The sequence below is a fragment of the Urocitellus parryii genome, chromosome 3 (assembly GCF_045843805.1).
Source record: "Urocitellus parryii isolate mUroPar1 chromosome 3, mUroPar1.hap1, whole genome shotgun sequence".
Lineage (NCBI taxonomy): Eukaryota > Metazoa > Chordata > Mammalia > Rodentia > Sciuridae > Urocitellus > Urocitellus parryii.
In genome coordinates, this window is record NC_135533.1 from 51,742,662 (window position 1) to 51,763,559 (window position 20,898).

The following is a 20,898-nucleotide window of genomic DNA, read 5'->3' on the forward strand; positions in this document are numbered from 1 at the left end:
TTACAGGGTGCAGTCAGAACAGAAGAACCCCAACCAATTCCTGAGCATGTTAATTTTAGACTGAATGAAGGGACAGATTCTTCTAGCAGCAGTCTCCTCTGGTTTCAGGCTTGTCAGGGTCTCTTCCTGCGATGGGGCAATGTGTAATGAAATTCCCATGCCCGTGGTGGTCCAGACAGATGTCTTTGCAGTTTTAATTTCAATTGTCCGTATTTCGCCATGATAGTAGTGGATGATAAGTATTAATTTTCTAATTAATGTCAAATAGACCATAAGGTAAAAGAAAGTGTAATCTTCATTCTGTAACATTATGTGAATATCTGTCCTGAAAAGGTACAATCCTTATTTTACTGAATATTTAAGTATAGGCTGAGAGTAGGTTGAATTTGGTGGATAAAATATGTGGCACTAGATCTGGCAGTTTGATTTAGATCTTGGAGGGATGCAACTGACAACGCAGAAACTGTCAACAGGGAGACCTTTCTGCCATGAACTTAAATAATTCCTTCCTTCCTTCCTTCCTTCCTTCCTTCCTTCCGTCCTTCCTTCCTTCCTTCCTTCCTTCCTTCCTTCCTTCCTTCCTTCCTTCCTTCCTTCCCTCCCTCCCTCCCTCCCTCCCTCCCACAACAATTTATTGCACAACTTTGACTGGAACTCTGGCTCAATTGAAGGTTCCACTGGCATCAGCTAAATAATGGTGTCATATCCAGCATCATTTTCCCTTGTGTGATGTTCCAGGAAGAAACTTTAATAATAATAATTATTTTTTAATATGGTGAAGAAAGGAAGACATTCACAAAGAAGCATTTCTCTAACAATATGATATGATCCTCTAAATGGGTTCACCCAACTCTGCTGTTTCTTACAGAGAAAATTGGTTTGCTATTGTAAGGGATGTGTTTTCTTTTCCTCCTGTTTCTTTCTCCTCTTCTAGAACTGTGGGAGGGCTTGTGGCACATCACTGTGCTGGATGGGTTTCATCTGGCTTGTAGCCTGTACTCTAAGTAACAGGGTTGTCTCTTCTGAGGGCACAGGCTCTCCATTTTTAGCCTGGGTATGAAGGGTAAGAAATGTGGGAGAAGATTTCTCCATTACTAGAAAACATGATTTAGGGCCAACTGGTTAATTATGAGCTTCCAGTGAAAAGGCAAATGGTGCCAAAAAAGGCAGAGCCAGTTTCGACATGGCTGGGCCGTGCCACTGCCCTGCATCACACCCTCTCTAAGACCTCCAGGTTGCCTTTTGTCTTTCAAGGGTTCCTTCTCCCCATTCCTTTTGCCCTTCCACTTTTAATATTGATTTTGTGTTTCCAGTTGATTTTCAGAACCATCAGCTAGGTAGAAAGAGTCCCTTCCAGGAAGACACTGATGGACTCTTATTTCCTCCCTATTCTCTACACTCGTCTGAACAGCAGATGAGGAGTGTATTTCATTTAGGAAGATGTCATACCTATTGGTGTTGCTGCAAATTAGTCTTTCTATAATTAAGAAAGGGCTTGCAGGATCCTTCACTACCCTCTCCTTTCCTTCTTTTATCTCAATCCCAAAAATACCATTCCAGAAAATGCCCTTGCTTAGGCTTAGTTTAATCTGGAATTGAGGGTGAGGTCTGAGGGGAGAAGCTGCATGTTTTGATCTCATTAGGAAATTGACATTAGGAAATTACCCCCTTTTACATTGCAGGGTAATGTATTTATTTTAGAGTTGAACTGTCAGAATTGAGATATTTTTAGTATATGAGCTGAGCTGTACTTTGAACTCAGAATGATATTATATGTTTTCCATAAGAATTTCTGATAACAGTTGGCTAATTATACATTGAAGATATATTATTTGAAAGATCATAACTAATAGAATTCATTGTGTCAAACTTGTAGAGAGAACAGAAGATTGCTTTTAAGAATTAGCCAAGTCAAAAGAGAGCATACTAATTATTTGGATTTTGTGAATTCAGATTTTCTTTAACTACACAAAACTACCAAGAGCCTTACTGTTGCATCAGTGCTTATAGAGTTTATGTTTTACAGTTGTAGAATCAAGTTGCAAGTCTAAATACTTTCTCATCTTCATTAATGGATGTATTCTTGTGTAATATAGAATCATGTTAATAACAGCAGCTGGAAAGTTGTAGAATAGTTTGCTGTTAACTCGTGCCATAAAAGACGCCTGTGCTTAGTGAACTTGCTAACTTTGTTATGAAGCTGCAAAGGTATTGCTCTCTTCTTTATAATTCATTGTGAGATTTATTAACCAATTCCATCGACTCCCATAATCTCAATAGCTACAGTTCGAGTTGTCAAAAATAAATCTAGGTAGACTTTTCTGTATTACCTATTTTCTTCTCTCATTGTGTTAGCCTTTTCTAGTAATGTTGCACTATGTTGGGCACTTTCTAGGTACTGTGAAGATCTTTTTTTCTCTCACATAGATCTTTCCTCATGAGGTCTGGTAGAGAAGATAAGACCTGTATGAAGTAATTAAATTACGGTAATACAAGGCAGGGAGTGATTAGTGCTGTAACTTTGGCTTATCTCTTCCTCTGTCTCGACATTTTAGCTCTTGTTAACATCCATGTTAGATGTTGTAAAACTTAACTCAGCTAAGTAGCTTTGCTTCCTGGTAACACTAAAAGTGTAGATTTGGTTTTCCAGTGGAGTTGATATTTGCTGAAATGTTCCTTGAGTTACCTTTCTGAAACCCTTTTCAGGTTTTTGCAGGAATTTGAAGGAATTTCTCTTGGTTTTCACTGCAAAGTTATGTATAAAGCCAGATGATATTTATTTAAGTTGGTCTTACGAGGAAATAGACAAGTTACCAGGTAGGAGGCTAGTAGCTTGTACTAGACTCTCTATCTACAGCCTGGGCCTCTGTTATATAGATCAACACCTGACTGTCCACTTGCTCTTGATCATTTGGTGCCAGAAAATATTTGAGGGATGTTTGATTTCAAGTCCAGAATAGCTCTTTTCATCTTTGACTTCCAGAGTACTGAACTTGAGCTTTGTTCTCTTCGAGAATTCCATGCCCTTTGTTTCATTATCTGAGACTTGCCAGTGGAGGCCTCACTGTTCCTCTAGAAAAGGTGGCACCACCTTAGTTCCTCCTCGGAGCAGATTTTCATTTTCACTTTGTGGATGACAGAAAGTTTTTACTCAGGTGCATGTTAGAACTCACACTTGTGCAGGAAGGGCAGATGGGGCAGGTCCCCAGAGCCTTTCTCCTTTTCTATTTCCTTCTGTGGGTCTGGGAGCCACTTTTCTGTTGGCCACACGGCTTCATACTTTTTGAGTCATGGTTTTCTTTGGCATTTAGGTCTGTGAGGGTTGGTGTTGTTCTTTCAATCCACTCTTCTCTTACTGCAAAAATATTTGTAGCCAAGTGAAGGGACCACATATGGTGTGCTACTTAGATAATGGATTTGGAGCCTTGGAGCCTTTTAACTATTCCTAAAGTCTTGACAGGGTCTTGGGAGAGAGGTGCTGATGCTTGGCTCCTCTTATTTTCTCCCCACCCGTCTCTTCTCTTGCTGTCTCTTTCCTTCCCATCCTTATTGCATCTGAGCAATAAATAGCAAGCACTTCTGAAAAGGCTCTTAGTTGGCTTATGTAATTGAGTAGAAGAGCAGTCTCCAGAGGGAGATTTTTTTTTTTTCCTTCCATGATAGCCTTGAAAATGGTACTTTAATTTTGGGATGTGGAAGTTCCTGTGGAATATAATCATTTGCTGTGCACTGGAGATAACGGGTCAGTCCCTTCAAGGACATGAGGCTGCCTAAATTTGCTTTACTTCTTTCCCTCTTTTGATGCTGTGAAACTGTTCCACTGGCAGGTTGCCAGAAGACATTTGTAGCCAGGACTGATTCTTGGAATTGCCACTTCGTGTTCTTTTTTGCTGTCACCATGGCTAGTATAGGTCTAGACTGCTGGATGTCTGTGTAGACTTGGTCAGGGAAGGAATGAGGATGTGGATATTGCTGCTATTACCTGGCATGGTCAGCATGGCGTGCTCAGTAGGATTCTCAGTTTCCTTATCCAGTCTTCAATAGTTGGAACAAAGGAGGTTTTAGAAGTTTTGTTTTGTCACCATTACTAGCGTGTTTCCAGTTATCTAACCTGTACAGAAGATCAAGGAGTATTGAATTCCCCAATTGTTATTAACTTACTGAAGTTTGTTTATTATTTTTATTGAAATACAATAAAATCTTACAAAAAATCATTTTGACATTAATGAAGCTCCTCATTGTGGCTTTCTGACCTCCTTTTTGTTGACATTGATTTAAGTGGGGCTAGGTGTGTGTACATATTCCCTCCCGCCCCATGCATTCATCCTTCTGTACGTGCATGCATACATGCACCTCTATATAGCAACATTTCTCAAAGTATAGCCTACATACTTGCTACTTATTTCTAAATGCAGATCTGTGGGAATCATTTTGGAACTACTGTATTACAGTATTTGGTGTAGGCCTGGCAGTCTGTGTGTTGGTAAATTCCCTTTTGGTGTGATTCTTAGGCATACCAAAACCAGACCACTGCTGACACAGGTGCGATTGATTGCCTTTTTTTTTTTTGGTGGTGGTGGTGAAGCCAGGGATTAGAACCCAGGGTCTTGTGTACATGCAAGGTAAGCACTCTCCCAACTGAGCTAACCCCAGCCCTATTGATTGCCTTTTGACCTAAACAAGCCAAGAGAGCCCAGTATCTGGCCCACCAGTGATGAGCATCTGGAAAGCAGGGCTCAAAATCCCAGCTTTCCCTTACATAATTATGTGAGGTCCTCAGGAAAGTCACTTAAACTTGGTATCTTACACTTTCCTTATGGGTGTCATGATCCCTATGAGGTAAGATTGCTGTCTGCATTATGCCTATGCAATAGGGTAGTCATTAATAGCTATTATTATCATATCTTAAATTCTTGTGCTTTTCACACTGTATAGTGCTCATAGATCCTTAAGGGATCAGCAAGATGAAGTAGGGTTCTTACAAAAAATCAAGAAATTTGAGGGTCATACAAAAGCAGTGATACATTTAAAGGAACTATTTATCTTATATAATCAGCACTTTTGATTCCACACCTATACATTTTTAAAAGAGATTTTATTTTTTAACTTTGATTTTAGTTTCCATTATTTACAGTGTCTTCTTTGCTTCCTAGAATATGTATGAAATGTATTGAATTATACATGCAGTACTTACCTGGATTGCATCTCTGTAATAGACTGTTTACTTTTAAGAGGTATTTTGAGCGGGGAGTGAGAAATAGTGCTAGTTGGGAAATGAAGCTGACTTTTTTGGGGAAGCAAGTTTTTGAGGAGTTGTTTGGGTGTGTACTGATCCTGAACACAGTCCTTCAGGTATAGTTAGACATCTTAGGGATATGCAGGATATCTTCCATTTGGCCAAGGTGGTTACAAGTTAAAACCTTCCCCTGCTGCCGCCTTATAGTTTCCTGTTAGCAGACCTGCCTTTTATAGAAATGTGCTACTGTGTGTGTTAATGACCACAAAACAGTGAATATCCCTGTGGATTCTGTCTCCTGGCTGCCAAGGGAATTGAAAGGTCCTTGATTGTAAATATGCCTAGGGCATATGATACTCTTCCTATTTTAAGTCTGTAATTCAAATGGAAATTGCAGCCTTTGTTTATTAAAATGGCATATGAGGAAAAGCTACTGGGACTGGTCCATTATTTACTGTTTGAAATTTTATCCATTTAAGTCTATTCATGTCTGTTGTTCTTTCTTACTTTAATTCAACAGTTTTATGATCAGCATGCAGTATAATTCCACTTGGCTACATTAATTAAGACATTATAGTTTGTCTCCTTTAAAAGTGAAAGTCAGACTTCTTTTTGACCTTGTTTATTTGACAGCATATTTATAGTTAAATTATTTCCTGTTTCATGGAAGGGTTACATCTGTGAGAAAGTATCTTTTTTTTTTTAAGAAAAATGGAATTTAATGCATTTCTTATGAGAAAGGATGCCCAGTTATTCTACTGAAAAGAGAAAAGTGTAAGACATTGTGGGAAATGGAAAAGGTGACAAACCAGATTTGAAAATTTCCTCTCCCTGAACGTTTTTTGACTTAGAAAAGTTCCAGGTTTAAAGAATAACATAACAAAACAATCATTTAGGTTCCTTTTTCAGTTTCTTCCTCTTCCCCCTTTTAATATTAAATATTATAGGTACAGTTGAACATCCCAGGGTGCTCATCCTCAGCCCATTTTTCAACCCCTTTCCCATCTCACATTGGTAACCATTAGCTTGGTTTTTTTATTTCTAAGCATTTTTATACTTTTGCCGCTAACAAAGCTCTGTGAATAGCATAATATTGTTTGTGTCTGTTTTTAGTCTGCATTTATATGGGATTTATGTTCTTTTTCCTGTTCATTATTGTTTTAAAATTTGTACCTTTGTTAGCTTGCTTTAATTCAGTGTAACTGCTTTGTATTCTATTTTGTGGTTATATGATACACAGTGTCAGTATAGCCTTATCTTGCACACGTGACAGGTTTTTTAGAGTGTATTCTTACTTGTAAGTAGCATTTCCTAATTAAAGTATACATAGCCTCAACTTTAACCAACTTTAACCATAAAGTACCATGTAAAAGTGCCAAAGTATTTACAACATTCTATACCATTGGTAGTTAAAGGGCATTCCCACTTTCTCACATCTTTTTTCCAATGATGTTTGTAATGTAGGATCTCAATTTACATTTCTCAGATTATTATTGAAATTTTACTTTTTATGCACACAGCATCTTGTCAGAGTTCTTTAGTGAAGTGCCGATATATACTTTTTTGCCCATTCTTCCATTGTTTTTTAACAATAAATAATAACTTGGAGTCTTCCTTGGTTCCTCCCTTTTGTTTACATCTCCCATTCCATCTAGAGTCTACTTCCTATTTCCACTTCTGACTGCCTTTAACTTCCTTCAGTGCTGCCACCCTTTTGTAAACTCTCATTCCTTACCTAGATTACAGCATAATTCCCTAATTTGTCTTCCAGGCTTCACACTTCACTTGTTACAGGGTCTCACAAAGATCAGAATGATTATTTCAGATGTCAGATTTCTGCCATTCTCTCCCTTCCTGCACTCTGCTCTAGTCACCTGGTATCTTTGTTGTTTCCCGAATCCACCAGGCATACACATGATTTACCTTGGCTGTTCTTTTTGCCTTTCTTCAGATGCTGGGCATCTGATACCTCTTTGGGGACTTTGAAGCCTGCTTGCATAATACACTGGTGCACCACCCCGCCATTCCCTCTCATTATGCTTTTTCTTTCACAATCTTTGTAATCAATAACAGTGCTTCAACTTTTCACTTTGATCATGATCATGATACTTTTTGGAGGAGTACTGGGGATTGAACCCAGGGGCACCCTACCACTGAGCTATATCCTCCCACCCCCATATTTTTTGGTAGCAGGAGTGCTTTATCACTGAGCAATATCCCTGGCTCTTTATTTATTTTTTATTTAGACAAGGTCTTGCTAAGTTATTTAGGGTCTTACTTAGTTGTTAAGGTTGTCTTGAATGTGTGATCCTCCTGTATTAGCCCCATGAGCCGCTGGATTACAGGTTTATACTACTGCACTCAGCTTCACCCCCAATTCTTTTCTTCTTTTATTTTGAGACAGGGTTTCTCTTCATTGTTGAGGCTGGCCTTGGAACTTTCTATCCTCCTGTCTCAGCCTCCCGAGTTTCTGGAATCATGGGCCTGTACCACCGTGCCTAGCCAATGATGTCTTAAATAAGGAACTTTAAAAATGTTGCCACCCTTACCTGCATCCCTATACCCTACCATAATACACTTCTGTTCACACTTATTTAGGAAATCCTGAACTATCTCAAAGCCATTAAGTTAAAAAAAAAAATGAGAGGAGAGGTCCTTTTTAGTTATACTCAAAGCCAAAGTTTTATGGCTATAGTTTTTAAATTTAGACTAGGTAAAATTAGGCCTAAAATGGGTTGAGAGCAAGGAGTGGATTTGAAGTCCTTTTCCTGCCCTCCAAATGAACACTGACCAGATGTCCCCATTTTGGCAAACTGCCAAAAATACCTTCCTGCAAAAATGCCAGATGTGTTTTCAGATGCTGAGAAGTGGGTGTTGGGCCTTGCTCCTGGGAAGAGAGGCAGATGACAGAAGATATCTCTTCCGTCTCCAATGTGAGTCATTGCAGGGCCTACATGCAATATCATTTCTCAGGAGGAACAGTGATTACAGCACATATTGGTTTGTATATTATCCGCCCACCAGATAAAGTAAGCATTCTCTTCTATTTTTATTTTGGAAAAAAAAATTTCCATGTAAATCAGAATTGAAACTAGACAGTCCCTTTTAGCAGGCCAGATTCAGCTAAAGTCCTGTTTTCTCAGAATATATTCCATACCTCAATTGCCTCTTAGTGCTTTCAAAGGCTTTTATGTACCTGGTAATTTGGAGGAATTGCTTTTATTTTGTGGTGTCTTAGGGACTTCTAATATCTCTCTTGTAAGATGTTTGCAGATGTCAATAGCTCCTAGCTCTGAAGGGTTAGAGTAACAAGATCATTCTGTTTTCACTTCTGATATCTTGTTTTCTGCTTGTGGTATTTGTTCTTTCCTAGTTTCATGAGAGACATATTATCAAACTCTGAAGTTGCCCTCTTTTTTTATTAGGAGATGTTTGTTGGCATATTATTTATTTTCTTTCATTCTTTGGAGAGTATTTTGACTTGGCCCAGTTCTGCAGAGTTCTTCAAAATAGATTCGGGATGTGTGTGTGTGTGTGTGTGTGTGTGTGTGTTTTGTGTTGCTGGGTATTGAACCAGTGTCCTGCTTATACTAGGCAAATCCTCTCTCTACCAAGTGAGCTATACCCCATAGCCAAAACAGGATTCTTATTTAGACAACCATTTTCACACATGTAGGTGTATATCACTCCATGATCTTTTGAATGCTAGTTGGAACTGTATTTCTTACCTTGGAATTCCAGTCTACTGACAGTCCCTTGTACCCCTGGTGCTTCGTAATACATAGGGTAAGGTGTGGAAATTCAAGCTCTGTGGTGAATTAGATGGCTGTTTATAGTAAATACTGTTATTTTGTTGAATTCTTTTTTAAAAATTTTGTTCACTAAAGCTTTTGTAATCACACAGCTACTCTATGTAAGTAGATTTTCCTCTGTTGCTTGGTGAACGTGAATACGTTGGCACTTCTTTGTTCCTGAGGGCTGATTCTGATTACCATTGATTTTTGTCTTTATTAAAAATCCTTTTCCTTACTGGCACCCAACATCTTTTGTCAATGAGCATTCTAACTCTATCACTGAGTGTCGTCACTAACTCTCTTTCAGGATAATATGTTACCTGTGGATCCTAAATAAGTCTCTAATTTGTGGCTTGTTATTTTCACTTGGCTTCCAGGACATTTGTAAAATATCCAATCTGTCCGTTGTGTTACTCAGCATTCCCTGAGACCAGGGAACCCCACACATCCTCCTCCTCTACCTCCACTGTACCCCTCCTGTATTTTTATTTCTCTAAAATTTTCATGCTCAACGTTGTACCCTACTTTTTAGGCTATGGTCCTGACATCCTAGGACCTCGATCAGACCTTGGCTACCCTAGTTCTTTCTGTGCAGAGTATGTAGATTTTCATACATTATCTGGGACAAGGAGGTTTTTTTACTCCCTAGGAGAGCAGTGGAAGAACAATAAATGCCTTTTAAAAAATTCTCACAGAGGAAATAGTTGACAATCAGATGATGAATGTGAAGCTCAAATTTCCTTGTAACAGGAAGAATTCTCATAAGAGGTTTTCTTGGTTATATCAATGAGTCGAAATGTTTTATGATGTATTCAAGACATCAAGGCTTAGTTAGTATCTGGGAAGAAGATGTATTCAAGACATCAAGGCTTAGTTAGTATCTGGGAAGAAGCATCAATTTTGATTTTCTTTTCCTCACTATTGACATTAGAATGAATTTTAAAATGGGATCTTAAAGGGATGAAGCTTCTTTATCTGAGAGTTGTTGGCTATTTAAGAAAATAAAATAACTTATGAATTTCTGCTTTGAGTCCAGATGGATCCTACAGAAGCCTCATGTTTTGTCAGGTGCTTAATAGATGGCAAAGGCACAGCCAGCTCAGCCAACCAGAGAAGTGGGGGAGCCAGTGTTGTTCATCTAGCAAAGAAGTTAGTCCTTGCTTTCTCTTTTCTTCCTGTAGTTTTTTCAAATATTACCTGTATCCTGGAGATCCCCAAACCTGCACATGCAGACCTGTTCTCCTGGCATGCTTTCTTTCTGCATACCATCCTGAATGTTTCTTCAGAAGCTACTGAATCCATCTTTAGTCATTAATTTCATGCTATGAGAAAAGACTATGCTTAGCGTACTTAGCGCTGGGGTGTTAAAGTAAAACACAAATGGACATGGTTTCTGTTATCTTGGAAATGGCAGGCCAGTGTGAGAGAGACGTTGAGGTAATGTACCAATCTGTCCAGCTAAGACTCTTATTTCTCAATTAGATCCTTTGTGCCTCCACAGCCTCTCTGGATTTCTTTTGCCTGTCATCATGGCTCAATATTGTATTTCCACTCTTTTATCCCCTCTATCTACTCTCTTGTCAGTTCCTGTTAATTCATTTCTTAAGATGGTTCTCATATCTCTTTAACTTTCTATCCATTCTTACTTCTGTCACCTTTGTCTAGACCCTCTCTCATCATTTCAAAATGACATTGCTTAGAGCAGTCACATCTTTTGGGAACCATGAAATAATGAAGAGAGAGAAAAAATATCATTCCTTTTTCCTTGTTCTACCTTTTCATACTCTAATTTTTTTCTGTCCTGCACATTCACATTAAATCCCATCCTGTCAATGAAACATGTCCTGATTGCTTCTTAATTTCCACATCCCTGAACTTTTATAGCATTCAGTTCAGTCTGTATCCCAGTAATTTAACACTTAACCAAAACTGCTTTGTTTTTCTATCTCATATCTGTTGGATTTCTTTTATTACTATGTTCCAAGATTTTTGAGTTCAGGATATAGACATGTATTTATGGGATGATTTGTATGGAGCCAGTAATTGGTAGGTGCTCAATAAAGGCGATTGAATTAAATTTATAGTTCATTAATGAAGGGGCCTAATACTTATATATTGAAGTTTATGTTGCTATTTCCTGGTGTTGAACACTTACTTCCAGCTTGGGTAATTGCAAACATTCCATTGCTTATTTTTGAGTCTATCATGTGAAAAGGATAATCTGACTCTCTATAAAGCATTTTAGCCAAATATTTATTAAACATCAGATATGTAGCACTTATTTAATATTTGGGACTCTGAGAAATAGCTGAATTCACATACATTCCAATATATTGTACTATTTCCTGTGTTCATTTGGTTTCTCTTTCTGATGTGGTATATTATTTTGCTTTTAGGATAAGAATAAGAAACTGCGTCCCCTGTATGACATTCCCTACATGTTTGAAGCCCGGGAATTTCTTCGAAAAAAGCTTATTGGGAAGAAGGTAAGAATGACAGAAACATATTTGCAAGTGATTGTACTTCATCCAGTTCTTCAGACATGCTTATTTTGAGTCCTTTTCATTCCTTTCACCAACAGATGATACTCCTCCACCAAGTCAAGCAGAATTCCTTTGATATAAAGGGAGGTGTGTCTGTGTCAGGAAGTGGTATTCCTTGAGAGAGGTTTAAAATTGGGGCCCTGACCACAGTTTGATTGCCAGTACTCTCATGGCAGGTTCCAGGCTCAATTCCAGTTTCAATAATTGCATATTGCCCTGCACTCCATTCCCTTGGCTCTCTTGTTTTCTCCAGCCACCTCCATTTAAAGTTTGGGCTGTGAGATTTTTCCAGCGAGGGGAAGTTGCTTCTGTTTTGTGTTTCCCTCACTTCCAAGGGGTAGGTTGGCTGAAGAGGAGGGGAAGTTAGGGACTCCTAGAATTAGGAGCATGCTTAGGGAAATGGTACCTCTTAGTGAATGCTACCGCTATCTGGCTTATAAAATTTCCCACAGCTTCTTATGCAGGTGCTGCATGACAATTCAGTGAGTAAGGAGGGTGTAGCTTGCTGATAGTTCCTTTGCAGATTTTTCTGTAGCACATTGACCTTTTTAGTCTATGGCAACAATTTGGAGATCTTACAGTACATTTTCTTGTGTACTCATTTAGAGGATAGTGTTCTTCATATTATGAATATAGTTAGCTTTTGAACATCCCCCTTATTTTTCCTGTCACCCCTCCAAAGTCCTAAATTCTTTATATCCTGGATGAACAAAGAAAATAAATGGGATAGTTCCTTTGGTAAGTGACGAAGTCTGTGTAGGGAGACTTGTGTTTTCCTTACTTTGCTTTAGGTGGGATTCTAGAAAAACACCACATTTTGGGTAAATTTTTATTATATCTTCAGAATGTTAAAGCCAGTCAGGTTTTTGTCTGACTTAAAACATTAAGACCATATTAACATTCTTTATTTAAATTATTGATGTTGTGATGGGTTTGATAAATCTCTTGCTTTTGAATTAATGCCAAAATAGTATACCATAAATAGAAATATAAGCAGTTTTATTTTATACTGTTGTTAGTAGGATGATAATTTATATATTTATATATTTAATTTATATATTGTTAGTAGGATGATAATTTATTTTATACTGTTGTTAGTAGGATGATAATTTATTTTGAAGTTGGATATAAGATGAAATTGCTAATTTTCAGACAGAAAAACCAAAGTAGGTTCCCTAAAATGAGTATTAAATCTTCTCCGGTTCCTTCAGAGAATAGGCTTATTTGTCATTGTATAAAGCTTGACAGAATGCTGTGTTCATTCATGAAATATAGTGCGAATGATGGCTTGAAGTCTCTTTCAATTTCTAGATCTCCTGTTATCTGATGTAAAGTCTAACATCTCTATTTCACCCAGTTGATGTCGTATCACTCATTTACTGGCTCATATACAATTGCGTGGAATTCCCTCACCAGTGAGGATTTCTAAGGATACAGAGTCACATAGAAAGGAGTGGCAGCACATTTGATTCAGGTGTGCCTGTCGTTTGTAGGTACTGTGGCGTCCACCTGGTTTCTTTGACTATTGCCCTACCCTAATTCTGTTTCTTCTCTGGGAATATAGGTCACTGCTTATTTCAGCCACTGCTGACTGGTCCTGGAAGGTTAGTTCGGGGCTCTGCTCTCAAGGACTATGTACTAGGCCACGGTAAAGTCCTCCATCACGGAATTAAAGGACTGACCTTAAGTGTCAGATATGATGTCAGTTCTCAAGCAATTAGGTCCCTTCTTAGTGGAAGAAGCCTTGTTTACTGGTTCCTGTGGTTGATTGGATTCTATTTGTGCTGAGCCCAAGTTTTGTCCCCCACGGTGACATTGTATAAATGATGAATACTGTATCCTTGCTAAGGGAGTTGGATGCAGCTCAGCTCTGCTGGGCTGGAACATTCCTGATGCAAACTCCTTTTCCTGACTCACCACCTGAAACTACTTGCCTGTCTTCTGGGCCTGTCAGTTCGACAGTGAACACCCATGTGCTCTGGCATCTGGGAGCAGGCAGGGCAGTTGCTGCCTGGTTGGCAGCGGGGCTGGGGCGGGAGGGGGTCAAGGGGTGGCTAGCACATCATTGTACATTTCTGCTAATTCCCTTCAGACCTCTGCAGCTGTTCAGTATGGCACATGGTGATTAAGAGCCACCGTGAGGGAGCATGTGTGTCCATGTGCATGAAAGCTGATTAGGGCAGCCTGTCACAGCTTAAGGAAGACATGGAGATAAAATTATTTTCTTTGACTAGACCTTCTCAGAGAGTTCATTCTGTGGTGATTTTGAGAGTTGTGTAGAATGTGGATAAACAAGAGAGAAGGTAAACTGCTGAGGTATTTTTTGTCTTTGAAGACCTCCATCCCAGCTGCGGAACTTCACATTGATGTACTCCTCAGATTAAATTCTGGACATATCTCATAATTAGAGTAAACATGTTTCTCTTGGAGCCTTGATTTTTATCATTTATGAACCAGGAATACAATTTGCCTTCCCTTGTCTTGAAGTTGTGCAGGATGATAGTAGTCTTTCATGTTCGCTCAGATGACAAGAAGGCGTGTGGTTTGGTGTAGCTTAATAATACAATTTGTGTATGGAATGTAGCATACTCTACATGTTTAGATTTATTCCTAGCTCAGAGGTAAAGAAAGATAAATCAGTGTGCAGTTGGCATCATAATTGCAGTACTTTTCCATGGTTTTCACTGCTGTTTCTGTTGACTTGACTGCCTTTTCAACCCATTTCATGGATTTGGGTGTTTCTGTTTAGCTGTGGTATCAGGGATTCAGCTTCCCCAAAATAAATCAGTTTGGGCTAAAAGATATATGTTTTTTTTAGCCAGATTTGGTGGCACATGCCTGTAATCCCAGTGACTGGAGGCTGAGGCAGGAGGATGGTAAGTTCAGTGTCAACTTCAGCAACTTAAGGAGACCCTGAGCAACTTAGCAGGATGCTATCTCAAAAAGGGCCGGGGATGTAGCTTAGTGGTAAAGTACTTCGTACCAAAAAATAAAGTAAAATAAAGGGTCTGTGTGTTTTTCAAACTGGGAAGTTGTAGATAATGTGTGCATCCTCAACCTACCCATCCCATCCTGTTTACTATCTGCCATCCTTTTCTCTAAAATCTTGACTAAAGCATATTCATGGTAAACAACTTCCTTGCTGATTTCTTCACTGCTTTATCATGCAGTGGAATTTGTGAGAACTTCAACATGTCTTAGTTTTCCAGAATAATGTCCTTGGTTTGTGAATAAGATGGTGAGATCTGTGTCCTCCTTCCAGGGCTTCTGCCCTCTTCTAACAGTAAAAGCAATTTCTTTCTGTGTGTGCATATTTCTTAATATTTAGAAATCAGCCCATAGAAAGCAATAGTTTGCATGTCACAGTTATTTTGCTTTTGATAGGACAGGATAGTCACTGAGATCTTCATTGGGGATCCCCACCCTGCTATCCCATAGTATACCTAAAGCAAAATCTCAGTATATTTTTTCATGTAATACAGCATTTACAAGTGACATATGAATCATTCCTATAATTCCTGTCCCTTAACTGCAGAATTTCTATTACCATGGGAACCATTGTATTCAAAGTTAGAACTTGTTTCAACAATTGGAGGGTCAAAAATGGTGGAAGAAATGGAATTGCAAAAAGCCAGAGTGTACTGAGGCGAAGCCAGCAGGAGATTGATGCTCACTGCAGGCTGGCCTGTCCAGCATATGCCCCCAGCATATGTTTTCTCCCTATCTCAGTGCCAGTATAGTTTGTGGTGCATATATTAAGTGCTCAATGAATTTTTTGAAGTAGGACTCATCTGATAGACCTTAGGTTAGCCATATATCTGTTCGTAGTAAGCACTGGACTCAGGAATGTTGGTTTCACTTTTAATTTTTACCTGTGTTCTGCAAAATGCATATATTGCTCCCATTTTTACTGGAAAAGAATCTGAAGCCTATAGAAATTAAGTATTTTGATCATCTAGCTCTGCTTTTAATTGCTGTTTTAAATTAAAGGCCTAGAAATGTCCACTTCCCTGCTGTATGCTGACTCAAATGATGATAGGGTCTTTGCACATTTGGGGAAAATGTCAGTCCCTATATATAACATATACTTTACACGCTATAAGAAGTTCTTCTGCTGCCTCATCCTAGTCTACAGCTTTTAGGGGGTGCTGGTGGCACCACTTATCAGCCTTCTGAGCCTTTCAGCCTTCTAGACATGATCTCATTAGTCTTTGAGATGTCCCTCTGAGGATGTGTTTCATCAAATTGTTCTTCATAGAATCAGTGTCAGATTACATGTTTCCCACATTAAGCAGACACTGGAAGATGAAACTCAACATGGCAAAGCCAGCGGTGACCCTTGATTTCCCTTTCTTAATTTCTTGGCATAATGGCAACTTCAGGAATTATCTGGAAGAAAGGAAGGACAGGGGTTGACCCCTACACCCACCACTCCTCTTGACCCAGAACCAGGGAGAATGTGAGGAATAATATCTATCTCTGAAGGTGCCAGGAGTCCCCATCCCTAGGAGGGGCTGTCGTTCACTCAGCAAATGCAGCTCCTCAAGGGCAGAGTGTCTTCCTGAGGAGAAGACCTTGCCTTCTCCAGGCTGCCTACCAGGATTGGCCTTTTCCTCTCAAAAACCCACTAAAGTGCTATCTGTCGCAGGGTGCTAAGTACAGAGCTAGCTGACTGGGAATTCTTGTTCTTAATTACCTCTGATGCATTTTTGTTTGGATTTTATAAACATTTCTTTTGTCATCTCCACATTTTCACTCCATATTAATTTGATTCATTTGCACTATGGAAAAGTCCTTTACATTAATGATCAAAACAGGCCCTAAGGTTGTGAATGCATTGTGATTTAAATTGACAGGTTTATAGAAGGTTGCTTCTCCTTGCCTTCCAGTGCCAGCTGTTACCATCAATGTGGCTGTAAATTTTTGAACAAATGACTGGAGGTATTCACCAAATTAAGAGATGCTTTGGATGACTTGGGATTTCTGTTCCTGCCTTTTCCTACTGGAGTTTTCCCACTTGGATATGATGGGTCCATGTCATAATGCATTGGCCACCAAGGTTCATTTTAGATGCCCTTTAGCCATTGGATTTTAAGAATGATCCTAGTCTTATCCCTTGAGCCCTTAACTGCCTTGTCTGGTGACAGATAATTAACAAATGACTGGAATTGCCTGTTTCTGGAAACTCAGCAAGGTAGCTTTCTTCCTGCTGCCACCTAAATGCTCTTTCTGATAATGAGTTCTTTTTTTTTCTTTCTTTCTTCTTCTGTTTTTTTTTCTCTTCCTCCTCCTCCTCCTCCTCCTCCTCCTCCTCCTCCTCCTCCTCCTCCTCCTCCTCCTCCCTCCTCCCTCCTCCCTCCTCCCTCCTCCTCCTTCCTCCTCCCTCCTCCTCCCTCCTCCCTCCTCCCTCCTCCTCCTCCTCCGATTGTGAAAAGTACTTCTGACTTTGGGGGCCAACAGGGTGTTGAACGGAGCACACAGCTCTTTGGTGAAGTGTGTTTTTTGTGTGATGTATTTTGTAATATCCTATTCAGAAAGCATCTCTAAGTTAAATGAAGAAACTAGAATTTTCAGCTGTGTTCCTGGAAATTTCTTCAGTATACTCACCTGTGGGAAATGATTTATTATCTACCATAATCCTCGAGGTTCTCGAATCTCTAGGTAATACTCTTATATTACTTTGCTTATTATTTAAGACTTTCTTCCTTGGACTCCCCAGTTGCTTGTAGTTTTCTGGTGAAAATTCTTATATTTGTAACATGATTTGTGGTCAGCTTGTCTTCAGCCACCCACTCCTGATCTTTCCTGCTAGCTTTCTGAAATGTCGTCCTTGGAACTGGAACTTTTCATGCTTATTCTCTGCAAATCAAGATTTTATTTTAGGGGGAGATTTGTGCTGAATCAGCTCAGCTGTGTTTGGGGGTAGGGAGAGGACAGGCTTTTTTTCCCCACTTTAAAAATAACCCTTATGTGCCAAAAACCCTATAAAATGTGCTGAATTGCAAATCTTCCAACTTCCTATACCTCCTGGTTTACAGAAAATAGATTCTTTTGAGCTTGGTCTCGATGATAGTGTGCAGAATGTCTTAATGTTGGGAAGTGTGTAAAGTGAGATTTGGTCCAGATGTGTGTGATTGGGAAGGAAACCCAGGTCTGTCTTTTCTCAATATTTTTTCTGTAACAGTTTCATCTGCTTATAAGGGTCCATGTATGGATACATAGGTGTTTTCTAATGAGAAATTTTTTTTTTCCTGTGTATTTGCTAAATACCACATTGTTCAGAAATAGTTTTATTTTGAAAGCAGCAATGTTCCAGAGTTTCTTTTGGTGGTGTCTGTCCGTCTGTCTGTCTCTCTCTCAAGATGTTGATGGACCTGCATTTTGTTTATTTATTTATATACAGTGCTAAGAATCAGACCCAGTGCCTCACACATACAAGGCACGCTCTCTACCACTGAGCCACAACTCCAGCCCTTGGTGTATCCTCTCTTTATATTCTATTCTGCAGGGTTAGACCAATCATCCAGGTTGCTTGAATGTGTCTTTCACAAGAGTGTAAATAATTTGTGCATGTGTACAAAGATAGCAAGCATGTCCACTGGTTTTAAGATTGAAGTTCTGTCATCTCTGTTCCCAGGTGATGGAAGTGATATTTTTAGAGCTACACCTCCATATATGTAGTTGTACATTAATGCGTATAAAATCTGAGTGATACTATTTGCGCTTATCTGAAACAAGCACTGTTTATTGATAGAACTGCCTTATCTACTTTCAATTGTATAGTGATTTTCTGTGGCAAATATTTAGCTATTCCTAATGTGCAGCAGTTTTTTCCAATGTATGTTGCTGCTTGAAGAGTCCTTTCTTGATGTTTTCATGATGGTATGTGTAGTGGGTTGAATGGTTTACCCCACAATTCCCATCTGTCTGTAATCTTAGAATGCAACACCATTAGAAATAGTCTTTGCAGATGTGATTAAGTTCAAATGAAGTCATACTGGATTGGACTGGTATCCTGGTAAGAAGGCGGCCATGTGGCAGTGGAGGTGGAGATTGTGGTGATTCAGCTATTAACCAGGGAATGCCAAGAGTTGCCTAAAGGGACCAGAAAGTAGGAAGAAACAAGAAAATATACTTCCCTAAGACCTTCTGAGATAATGATTCTTTGTATGGGGTTTTTCTGGGATTTGCAGTAATCTGGAAGTTCTTTGTGTCACCCCTCCAAATGATGAAAAGGAGGGTGAGAGCAATTTAAGTATTTTACTTAAGGGTGAAAAAATAAGCAGATCTCTGAGAGGGGTTGCAAATGAATTACTGCTTTCTAGGGGTTTATATGGTGTTGCTAGAAATGACCTTTAAATCTATTGGCTAATGACTCTAGGGAGAGAAGTTCCTAAATCCAATTAGGGTGAGGCATTACATTTATCACACCTGCTGAAGGTCTGGCTACTTCGCCTCAGGCACTGCTCGGGGTTCTAGTTACATGCCTCAGGCTCCAATGAAGTCACTTATCCTGAGCTGCTTGGTTTATCAGACACTTTGTATGTGATATTGGGCTTGCTGGGGTAAGAAACTCAGAAATCTACTGTTTAGCAAGGCCTAACTGCCTATCATATCTCTGGCCCCTGCTCTCAATTTTCAGATTGAAGCTTCCAGAAGGTTAAGAGAGTAAGATTCTTGTTTTAAACCAACTCATGTGTGGTGCTTCAGGCAACCCTAGGAAGCTAATGCAGTAGGAAAGCAATGTAGTATCTTTTATCTGACCACCTGTCTCTTGTCCAGACATTTACTTTCTGAGTTTTTAATTTTGTATTTAGCACCCTGATGTCAGCTTTCTTTCACCATTGATCGCTGCCTGTCTTGTCTTGCTCCCTTTATTTGTGTTTACTTTTTGTCATTGCTCTTCCTGAGTAGTAAAGGCCTCTGCTGCTTCAGACCACCTGTTGTTTTAGTGTTGAGATGGTTTCCGGTTTTGTCAGCAGGCTCACCCTCAGATTGCTGTTGTCTTGTCTCTCTTCTTTGAAGAATAAGTACTAATGTCCACTTGAGAAGGCTGCCCTGTCTTGTGGCCATCCTGGTTACAGAGCCTTTATTTCTTCTATGTTGATAATTAATAGCATTTGAAATATGGTACACCCTGGGAGAATCATTCCTGGCAGTAGGGTTGATAAAGAGTACATTACGAATAATTAGCAGAAAAGCATGAGTTATATGGAGCTATGTGGGAATTCTCTTCAGTAGCCCTAGGAATCCAAGGTTTTAGGACTTAGTCCTTGGAGCTTTGATCATGTATAATTACATAACATATTAAGAAGTAGCCTACTGAAATCAATTCAGTTTTGTTATTCATTCAGCAAATAGTTTTTGAGCAAATACTCTGAGTGACTACCCTGTACCAAACCTTGTTCTAGGCATTGAGGATAGAGCCTTACAAACACATCTTTTCATGGAACTAATATTTTTAGAAGAGGCCACTGTATTTGCTGGGTACCTTATAAAAATAAAATAAATAAAGTATTATCTCTGAAGTTGTTTATAGTCTTAACTGGGGCAAGATGACATCAACATGTGAGAAGTTGAATAAGAATAGATTTGAATAACTGGTGATATAAAAGTATCTCTTGGCAGTATTTGATAAATATTAAGGTATATTGTACAGATCATGGTTATATGCCATATGTAGGAGAGGTCTCAACTGCTGGGTGACCTTATATACCTTAGTGGCCTCGGTTGCCACCCATGCTGCTGATTCTTCCTTATGAATATTTCCACTCCTACCTTCTTGTTCTGCCTACAGATCTCTGTTTCCAGCTGCTGACTGCTGGATACCCAACTACAGATTTCAGTAAACAGCTGGCATCTGTTGTATACCGTTAAAAAAGACTGAACTGCATGGAATTGTTAAGTACAGTTCATAATTTCCATATGATATATTTTCCCTACCCACAAGCTGCTTTGGCTTTGTTGCTAATCACCCGTTCATTGTCCCAAACTTCAGAATCAGCAGTCTCCTGGTCCCTACCCCAGTCTTCTCTGTGACCAGATTCACATGGTTCTGCTTCAGTTGTCTTCCCTTTCATTGTTCGTCCAGTGAGCATCTTTTAGTCTCTTTCCTTCTAATCTCTCGTTTTAATTACTGCAACTCTGCCTTTACTTATTTCCCTAGTTTATGTCATCTTGCCTACTGCTGTCACAGTTACTTTCTGTGTGCATAATATTGGTTTGCCACCAACTCTGATGATACCCCGATTGCCTGCAGAAAAGAATCTAACTCCCTCAGTGAACATAAAAGCAAAGCAAAGGAGCTGTCTGTAAAATACTATAA

The 20,898-nt window shown here is 39.2% G+C and overlaps 1 protein-coding gene across 1 annotated transcript in view; it reads left to right on the top strand.

The window, feature by feature from the left end:
- Snd1 (staphylococcal nuclease and tudor domain containing 1) overlaps positions 1-20,898 on the top strand; it is a 412,495-nt gene that overhangs the window by 140,467 nt on the left and 251,130 nt on the right. The window contains exon 11 of the mRNA XM_026411666.2: positions 11,427-11,516. Coding sequence (XP_026267451.1) covers positions 11,427-11,516 — 90 coding nt within the window. The remainder of the gene's footprint in view (positions 1-11,426; positions 11,517-20,898) is intronic.